Genomic DNA, 11,030 nt, shown 5'->3' on the forward strand with positions numbered 1-11,030 from the left:
AAGATTAGACATTTGGCACCTATTTTCTTATTTATTTATTTATTTATTTATTTTTGAGACAGGATCTCGCTCTGTTGCCCAGGCTGGAGTACAGTGGCACAATCATGGCTCACTGCAGCCTCAACTTCTTGGGCTCAAGCGACCCTTCCACCTCAGCTACCAGAGTAGCTGGGGCCACAGGCACGCGCCACTATGCCTGCCTACTTTTAAAAAATTTTGTACAGATGGAATTTTGCCATGTTGCCCTGGCTGCTTTTGAACCCCCAGGCTCAAGCGATCCTCTTGCCTTGGCCTCCAAAAGTGCGGGATTACAGGCTTGAGCCACTGTGCCTGTCCTCTTATCTTCACAGCAATAATCAAGAGGCACATATTACATCCAGCTGAGAAGGAATAGTCTCAGATGGGTTAAAAAAAAAAACTTATTAAAATTTGTCTGACACTAAAACCAGTGTTTAATCCTTCTTGTCAATATTTGGTCATCCTTAGAGTTTCCTGGATTTTCTGTGGTTAACCAGGGGTAGAATAGACAAGTCCTCTCCTGTTCCAATTACAACAAGGTCTTGCTTTCTTAAATTCAGGCCACTGAATTAGAGGTTTTGCCCTATAAGTTTTTGATTAGGAGACTCCTAAATATGGGGAGTGACAGAGGTTTTGTTTTAGTAGTCAAAAGAGTTTTTAAAAAGTTAAGTTGGTGAAAAACTCAAGCAGATTATGTGGACTCATGTTTATAACATACACACACACATTGATACAACACATACACACGCTATTCTTCACTTATTTTGTAATCATGAAGGCTCATTAATCCCTGTTTTTGTCATAGGGAGGTACCAATTGAATATAAGTGGTATACATGGTATGTTCTCAGAACCATTCTTGACACCAGAGAACAAGAGAATAGTTTGCTTTCAAGGATCTTAGACTCCAGTTGGGAAAATAGGATGCTCATTTATGAGGGTAGGTAGAGCACAATTAAAATCATGTTCATGGTCTAAAATTTCATAGTCATTAAATAGAACAAAATGATTTCTAAAGTCACTCAGTTACGAAATTCGAGAATTTGAATGTATTCAAAACTCCATGTCAAGGGCCTAAGGAATATGAATGTAGGATTACATTGTAAGAATCAACCCTGAGGCATCCTTAAGAAATAATGGTGGCACATTGAATCATTAATCATTTATCAGTATTTATTTATTTTTGAGACAGTGTCTCACACTGTTGCCCAGGCTGAAGTGCAGTGGTGCAATCTAGGCTCACTGCAGCTTCAAACTCCCAGGCTCAAGTGATCCTCTCACCAGAGCCTCCCAAGTAGCTGGGAGTACAGGTGCATGCCACTATGCCTGGCTAATTTTTTCTTTTTTGAGATGGAGACTTGCTCTGTTGCCCAGACTGGAGTGAAGTGGCATAATCTTGGTTCACTGCAACCTCCACCTCCCAGGTTCAAGCAGTTCTCCTGCCTCAGCCTCCCAAGTAGCTGGGACTACAGGCACATGCTGCCACACCCAGCCATTTTTTCGTGTTTTAGTAGAGACGGAGTTTCACCCTGTTGCCCAAGCTGGTCGCGAACTCCTGACTTCATGATCCGCCCGCCTCAGTCTCCCAAAGTGCTGGAATTACAGGCGTGAGCCACTATGCTGGGCCATTTTTGTATTGCTTATAGAGACAGGGTTTCATCATGTTGCCCTGGCTGGTCTTGAACTCCTGAACTCAAGCGATCTGCCCACCTCGGACTCCCAAAGTATTGGGATAACAGAAGTGAGTCACCATGCCCAGCCTCATTAATCAGTAATTATATAGATGAAATAAATTGGTGACCCACAGCTTGGTATGGAGAAATGTGAGGACTGGCCCTCTTGCCATGTCTTTTCTTCATTGGTTAGGCCTTGCTTGTGATTTAAGGTAGGACATGCACATGGGGAAGGAAGAAGCCAAGAGGGAGAGTCCGGACCATTATGGGGAGTTTCCTCATTTAAAATCTTTAATCTCACCTGTTCCTGAGCCACATCCATTTCCCCTAGAAGCCATTTCACTGACACATTTTCCAGCATCCAGGAATATTCAAGATCTCCCAAAGCTCAAGGTTGAAGCTTTTAGGGCCTGCATCCAAAGACAGCTTAGCCAAAGAACTCTTGCTTTAGCCAATGAGTGTTAAGTGTCACAGGAAGTATGAAGATTTTAAGGAGAACGACACAGGTTGTTTCGGGGGAGTAGAATCACACAAGTAACAAATCACACGTGTGTTGTTGTGCAGTTTTACATTTACAAATAATTGAAAGCTAATCATTCAAGCCCTAAGCCTTTAACAATTGCTGACAAATCTTTCTAAAAATTATTTCGCAATTGGACTTTTCTTGCTGTCTCACTGTGATCATTGTGTGTCATTATCTATATGGTATAGTCTCAAATATCAATGTCCTTAAATATCATTGCCCCGTATTGGTCTTTTTGGCCCTTAACTGAAAGTACCCATTCTGTACAGCAATTCTGGTTAGCACTTTCACCCATGTGCCTTTGAGACAGAATCTGCACTTTCATCACTGCATCTGCTTCTTGTCAGTCACCTTTATTAGGTTTCCTAACTCTTTGTCAGAATGCAGGTTTTGAAGGCAAAAATGCCTAAGTTCAAAGTCTGGTTTACTCACTAGCAGCTGTGACGACCATGGACAAGACATTTCATCTCTCCATTCCTCAGTTTCCTTATCTGTAAACAATGGAGAATTAAATACACGAAGACAACACCACCTTCCGGTATCAAATAAGAATGCTTGCAACTGCAATCTAGAGTAAGCACAGTAACAGTCACTTATATTATAAGTACATTTATTATTCTCAAAAGGAATACTGGAGGTAAAAATCTCAAGGTTCTTATACAGCTTAATGTTGTCATCAAAGATCCCAGATCTGTCTTTCAGATGTGCCTTCTGGCTCTTCACCAGATGGCCTACAGTGAGGAAGAAAAAGGGAGAAATACCAACAAGCTCTCCTCTCATGTCTGATCCTGAAGACGCAAATGTTTTCCCAGAGTCTCTGCTTCCTAGCGTACTTCCCCTTGCATCTCACTGGCCAGAATTCAAGTCGCATGGTCATTGTTGGCCACTGGAAAGGTTAGGAAACCAAGTGTCCAGCAGAGAGGAGTAAGGTTATCAGGATATTCTCAGTCCAACACTGATTAGTACATTGCGTGTATTGCAAACTGAACAGTGGCAGAGTATGTTAGTAAGAGGAGAGTAATATTTGGGGAGGCAATGGACAGTGTAGCCACATGACTCCCAAAGTAACTGTGAAGGTTAAATGGCTTATCCATGGAAAATGCTTAAATTAGAGCCTGGAACAGAGCAATACATGTAGAAATCATCACCACCACCACTATTAATACTTATATTATTAGCTTGCTGCTTCTCATTGCTTTGATATGTACATTTTCCCTCCATTTCTTTTCTGGTTTTCCTCCCACCCCATTCCTTTTGTTTCTGTCATGCTTCTTAGCTTTGATACCATTAAGGCTTAGCTTTCATAGCTACTCACCGAATGAAAGCGATACTTTCCTTTTAGCTATTGGGCTAACAACACACACACACACACACACACACACACACACACACACACACACACACACACACACACACAAAGCCAAGTACTGAGTTAAGAATTCTACATGTAACTTTTTTTTCTTTATTTTCAGACAGAGTCTCGCTCTGTCGCCCAGGCTGGAGACAGTGGCTTGATCTTGGCTCACTGCAACCTTCACCTCCCAGGTTCAAGCGATTCTCCTGCCTCAGCCTCCCGAGTAGCTAAGATTGCAGGCATGTGCCACTGTGCTCAGCTAATTTTTGTAGTTTTAGTAGAGACAGGGTTTCACCATGTTGGCCAGGCTGATCTTGAACTCCTGACCTCAAGTGATCCACCCACCCTGGCCTCCCAAAGTGCTGGGATTACAGGTGTGAGTCACTGTGCCCGGCCTTACATGTAACACTTTAATTCTCATAGTATTGTTATCACTATTATACAGATAAGGAAACCAATGTTGGGTATTGGGATCAAGGTGGCACAGCTAATAAATGGTGGATGGTGGAAGGTCTGTTGGGCTATACTTTAAATCACTGCCATTTCATACTCCTTTTTACTCCTTCAAAAACTTTAGCATTATGCTAAAATTTTATGAATTTCTTATCTTACGGTCTTATGGCTAGTCTGGAAAGTGAAATGTTCAAATAGCAGGATAAGTGGGCTTTTAATGTAATAAGTATACAAATGAATCAGTTTTCAGGAAGCAGTTGATGAAGAGCTTGAAATACAAGGCTGAGTATTTTAAACTTTATCCTAAAGAAAATAGAGATGGATTGCAATTTGTCCAGTGTACTGCTGAAGGTTATGCTTGGGGATTACATCCCTTTGAGACTATGATGAAAGCTATAGATTCTCTTCCTAGAAAAACATATATATGCATATTAATTTGCAGATCATTTCTGGGATTTTAGTGAACCCCCAAAGAGCACATTCATGAACTCCTGGGATTAGAAAATCACAAATTCCACCTTCTATTCAATTCTTATGATTCCAGAGTAAACCTTTCTCCAGAAAATCTGAAGTTGAGCTAAAAACAATATTTGCTGCATCATACCTTAATGAACCAAACTAAATAAACAACTGAAAAAAACACAAGCAGAACGAAAGAAAAAAAATTAAAATTTCTGTGTGTAGTTACTGCCACCTGCTGGTCACACTTAGGTAATTCCTAAATCTACATTAATCAACTATTTTACTGCTGTTATTTGTTCTCTTACTGGTAAGTTTACTAGTAAATTCTTTGTTAACCCAAAAGCTTTATTGTTTTTATAACTCCCCGTTTTGCTTTCTAATATGAATATATTGTGAACCATCAGGCTGAACAGTCTGTACTTTTGTAATTCAGTTTTTAAAGTTATCTTTATTTTTGTCTCCCACTCTTAAGTTTATGAATCTCTCTATTCTTTTGTTTCAAAATTAATTTGGGTCTTCATCATTTCTCACCTATGCTATTTCACTATCTTTCCAGCTGTTTTTTCTACTTTACAATACCCTTCATACAATACCCACTGGGCCATCGGAAGGATCTTTTAATACATAGCTATAGCCACGTCACTCTCCCTGCTTTATATCCTTCGGTGGCTCCTCATTGCTACAGAATCAAATTTGCAGTCACCTCAACCTATGTTTTCAGCCAGCCTACTTTCTTCACTCCTTCAAAACATATTATGTAGACTTTTTCCTCCTTTGGGCTAGCCAAAGGACTGGAAGGAATAAATTTGTCTCACCCAAATTGGAAAAGAAATTTAAAAGGAAAACAAATTGGAAAAGAAATTTAAAAGGAAAACAAAAAACCCTTGCAATTATGGCCAGAATGTGGACTCTTAAACTTCATCCAGAGACAGTGTTGAGCAGTGTGTGTGTGCGCGTGTGTGCGCGCGCGCGCGTCAGAGGGAGAGACAGTTTGAGAGACAGGGAGAAAGGGAAAAAAGAGAAAGGGGAAGAGAGCCATTAGGTATTGGCGAACTAGGAGTCAGTTGTATAACAGTAGTGTGGTCCAAGTGACTCAAATGGCATAGAGCAGGACCCACACAAAAACTGTCAATACAGGAATGTTGTAAGGCTAAGAATTTGGCAGAGGTACAGCGGTTGATAGGGCCAATCCTAACAGCTACATTTGAGGGCAAAGGCAGGTAGCATGCACTCACATTTTTCTGGGCCTAGCACAACAGATGCTCAATAAACCTTTTTGAATGAATGAATACAATTTTGCAAAAGTTACATTCGTGATGTCTGCAATATATTGAGACTGTTTTCATGATGCAAAACCAGAAAACTAAAAAATCAAAACAAAACAAAAAACAAAAAACAAAAAAAACACTTATGCCAAACAGACATATTGAACAAATAAATTCTTGACAAATCTGTTTGATTTTCATGCAGGCACCTTAGATTGTTTCCTCTATTAATGGATAAGATTGTTTCATACTACATATAGATATTAGAAAAGTTAGCTTGTATCTTTAATTCCCAGTAGCTAATTATGCCTTTTATTTTCCATTTCAGTATTTCTATACAGAAGCTTTCAAATGAATCTCGCTACATAATCTATGAGTTCTGGGAAAATAGTAGTGTATGGAATAGGTAAGTTGTGAGCAAGCCTGATTTTATGTGAAGCCAGGAAGGTGGCAATATGTATGCATGATGTAATTTTAGGATTTGTAGGAAAGCTCCGTTCTCTTTTACCTTACCTTAAAACCTGTCCCATTTGCCCATTACCCTGAATTCTACGCACTTTAAAAAATGTATTTAATGGCTTAGAAACCACTTGTCTTGAAGTACAAATACTTTTGATAATGATCCCACTTTGAGTCTTACCATTTTACTGATGTTTTCAGATAAGAAGATATAAATGGGGGTATGTGTGTCTAAAGCTGGTGAGGGTAGTGGTGGGAGACAAAGGATGGACAAAAATGAGGTGGAGAAAAGAGCTTTACCTAATTTTTCATAGGATAGTCTGTGCAGCTATTTTATTTTATAACAAAACTACATACAATTTTTAGAGTCATTGCAGCCCAACACCTTCTAAATGTCTTTAAAGACTAAAAATAAACTGGAAATTCAAGACGTTGATTGTCAAAAATTCAAAACAAATCAACTTCTTTAAAACTAAAATAATTACTAATAGAAAACAAACATATAATTTTAAAATGGAATGAAAGAAATGTTTGCTCTTCTGAGAGTATATAACAATTCCTGACCATTTAAAATGGTACAGAGAATATAGCTCTCTAAGTCCATGTTTAGGGTGTTAAATATGGCGATGGAAGTAATAGAATACCTGGAAATTCAGTTGATCCGTATTTCACCTAAAAGTTTTATTTTTGTGGCAATTTTGAAGGCACTTTGTGCTATAAGGAAGGCAAAATGATAGCAACAGTATTTCAGCCATAGAAGGAAACAAGGTAACTTACTCAACTCTGTGCTTCCAGGCCAACACTTTCAGATAGTCTTTCAGATTTATTTTTATTATCTAGAAATGTAAAATATACGGTCTGTCTTATTATCTATTCTGTTTTTTAAACTCTCCAACAGCTATAATATTCTTTTCTATTTAAATTTGCTGCAGTAAAGTCTACTTCCTATTTTATCCTCTAAAAAAGTAATGTTCTCCTGGTTTAAAACCTTTTTAAAAAAGTTTCTGATAACAATTATTAAATTACTCCTGAGTCATTTTTGAAAGCTGAACAACCACTAAAAGAAGCTTGTATCCAGGAGCTTACTTAATCCACATCATCCTGAACTTTGCCATCTTGATCAAATTTGATCTCTGCTGTACTCGGGAAGATTGTAAATAAAAATGCACAGCCTTAACCTGTAATTATTTACACAGCCACCTTCAGACAAATTATAGCAAGACATTCCAAAGAAGTAATGTGGATTTCTTGGAAACTCCAGAACTCACATCTACAATGCTAGTTCCTGGTAATTATCCTGGGTTTACAATGCTTCTATATCCTTTTGTATTTTTTGTTTGTTTCTTAAAAGACAGTATGCTCTTCCCTTCTATATTTTATCAATGGTATTCTCTTATTTATTTCTTTATATATCTTATGGTTTGAGAGTGGGGGGGAAGAAATAAAAGATCTATATATTTGTTCTATTTTGTCCTTAGTGAACCCTATTTGTATTCCCAGCTATATTGAACCTACTATTAGTCATTTGCTAATCATATTAACAAACTTGAAGTACTACCAAATCATGATATTTCAAAAAATTATTCAAATATTTTACCATATTGTAATTTAGTGTATTGGACACAATTTGTTCATCTACCCATCCAATTACTGATTCAACATATATTTACTGAGTATTAATATGTGCTAGGCACCAGGGTGTTTAGCCTATTTACTGGTACTGATTAAGCTCCATTTCTGAACAAGCATTGTGTTGGGAGCTACAGAGGGTACAAACTAAAAGCAAAATCCCTACCCATAAATTAGCCAGGCATGGTGGTGCATACCTGTAATCCCAGCTACTTGGGAGGCTGATGCAAGAGAATCACTTGAACCTGGTAGGCTCACGCCTGTAATCCCAGCACTTTGTGAGGCTGAGGTGGACGGATTACAAGGCCAGGAGCTCGAAACCAGCCTGACCAACACGGTGAAACCCCACCTCAACTAAAAATACAAAAAGTAGCTGGGCATGGTGGGGCATGCCTGTAATCCTAGCTACTCAGGAGGCTGAGGCAGGAGAATTGCTTGAAGCCAGGAGGCGGAGGGTTGCAGTGAGCCAAGGCACTTCACTCCAGACTGGGTGACAGAGCGAGACTCCATCTCAAAAAACAATAATAGTAAAATAAAATAAAATAAAATAGGGGGAAAATCTTAGAATACAACTTCTGTAAATATGACTGCTGCAGGCTTTGTACACAGAATGCAGGAAAGTGAGATCCACATTTTATTTATCTTCACATTCCCTACCCTATTACAGTATTACTATAGGACAGTATGTGGCAAAAAGAAATTATTTCCTAGATGAAAGAATGAATAGGACTTTGGCATCATCATAAATATATTGGTCTTCAGTCAAAATTTCCATGAAGTCCTGACACGTAATTTTTGTGTCGCCATCACACCCATTTCCGTTTCTCCCAAACCAATGTGGAAGGAAAGGAACAAAGCTTGTTCTTATTGGTGCCTTGAGTCTTTCCAGGACAGAAACACCTGAACAAAAATAGAGTAGGAAAAGAGGACAGAATAGGAGGCTACTGAGTTATCAGTAAGGGGAAAAATGCTATAGCAAGAATTGAAAATGTGGAATAATCTGATAGTTTTCTGACCCAACGCTATCATTATCTTGAATTATTTTCTATACACTACTAGTGTCATTGGCACATGCATTATATTACTCTTTCTGTCTCAGAGCATTTCCTAATTTAGAAAGAAAAACTGACTACAGATAAAACTGGATCAATTCTTGTTCTGTGAATCCAGCCAGGTTCAACACAATTTAATGCCTTTTAATTGCTGCCCTATTTTGTATTAATCTCATATTACATTTAATTTCAACAATGATTACTGGAATTTCGTAGAACAAGAGGAAAAGGTAGGCATGATTTCTGACACAATTTTAAAACCTACAACATTTTAACATTTATTGGGACATCCTACCCTATTTTAAAGTTTTATCACTGTGACAGCAGGCCTATTCCAGTAAGTTGAAGTTAGCATATAAATATTATTTGTGGGTTTTAATGGCCATATAACTTATAATACTATTTTTAAAAACCAGTTTTGTGCATTTTGTGTTATAATGGTTATGAAGATTAAAAAATAATAATAATTAGCTGGGTGCTGTGGCTCATGCCTGTAATCCCAGCACTTTGGGAGGTGAAGGTGGACAGATCACCAGAGGACAGGAGATCGAGACTAGTGGCCAATATGGTGAAATCTTGTCTCTACTAAAAAATACAAAAAATTAGCCAGGCGTGGTGGTGCATACCTGTAATCCCAGCTACTTGGGAGGCTTAATCAGGAGAATCACTTGAACCTGGGAGGCAAAATTTGCAGTGAACTGAGTTCGTGCCAGTGCACTCCGGCCTGGGTGACAGAGCAAGACTCTGTCTCAAAATAAATAAATAATTAAAAATGTATTAGCTGCACATATTTATACCTAAAATTAAAATCTGAAAGAAAAAAGGCAGATATTACATTTAAAAACGCAGTATGAGTAGGTTTGTATTTCTAATTTAACTTACAAATTATGATTTCTGGTAAGATTGCTTTTTATGGTTAAGACTACTAAGTGGTTTACCTAAGATACATCTAAAGAAATTAAGCAACTAAGACAGACTGCATCCAGATATGAAAATATACACTATAATACATTCCAATGACCTCTCAAATATAAAATCCTTCAAATGAAGCATACTGGAATATGGCAGCCCAGATCCGTTAGCCATCATAAACCACCCAGACAAAAACAGTATATCAACTTGGTCTGTGGAGCAGAATGTCCCTTGGCAATAAGAGAAAAGCCTATGGCTATGAGAAAACAGGATACAAAAAAAAGATCCTATTTCCAGCAAATTACTTGAAAAGCTTTGAAAGCAAATTTCAATCCCTTCCATTTATCTGTTTCTCATAGCGTTCCACCAATCATACATCTTTGCCATTGGTTTGTTTTCGGGATATCTATATTCACTGGGATAAACATTTATAATTTTAACATACAGATATACTAAAATATTATTTATAACCTATCTACTTGCTTATACCCAATATTTATGAGATCCTATATGTATAAATATATGGTATTTATAAATATCACATATGTATATATGTATAATCACACATGTATTTATATGTATATTATACATATGATACATATTTATAAATACATATATGTATATTATATATGTGTACATATATGTATATTGTTATAGATGTACATATCACATATTATATGTATATATTATAGTATATGTATATACATATGTATACATATTATATGTATGTATATGTATATTTATGTATATACATACAATATATAAATACATGTACATATATGTATACTATATGTATAAATACATGGTATTTCTACATATAGGATTTCATACTGGGTATAAATACCATATATATATATATATATATATATATATATATATATATATATATATATATATGGCCTAACTACTACCAGTGTTGGGCAGATTCTAATAAGAACAATAGCATGATTTTAGCTTCACGGCATTTATAATTTTGCTGCCAAAACAAGTTCTATTCACCTAGAACAAAAAATTTTAGACTGCAACAAAGTGCCAAAAGATATGGTACAAATAAGTGCATAAGAAGAGTTCAATCTTGCCTCAAACAGTCAGGAAATGGTGACTAGAAAGATAAGTTATTATGCAGACTAAAGGTAAGGGGAATGGTCTCTTTAGATATAATTTGCACCTTGAACGTTCTTTGCCCTGTAAGTTATTTTCATTATTTTAGAAAATGTTTTTCTCTTTTCAG

The 11,030-nt window shown here is 37.1% G+C and overlaps 1 protein-coding gene across 1 annotated transcript in view; it reads left to right on the top strand.

The window, feature by feature from the left end:
* The window catches only part of NECAB1 (N-terminal EF-hand calcium binding protein 1), a 175,122-nt gene that overhangs the window by 160,142 nt on the left and 3,950 nt on the right, over positions 1-11,030 (top strand). Inside the window, exons 11-12 of the mRNA XM_005563673.5 lie at positions 6,076-6,153; positions 7,403-7,494. Of these exons, the coding sequence (XP_005563730.3) occupies positions 6,076-6,153; positions 7,403-7,494 (170 nt within the window). The remainder of the gene's footprint in view (positions 1-6,075; positions 6,154-7,402; positions 7,495-11,030) is intronic.

Source organism: Macaca fascicularis, chromosome 8 (assembly GCF_037993035.2).
Source record: "Macaca fascicularis isolate 582-1 chromosome 8, T2T-MFA8v1.1".
Taxonomy (NCBI): domain Eukaryota; kingdom Metazoa; phylum Chordata; class Mammalia; order Primates; family Cercopithecidae; genus Macaca; species Macaca fascicularis.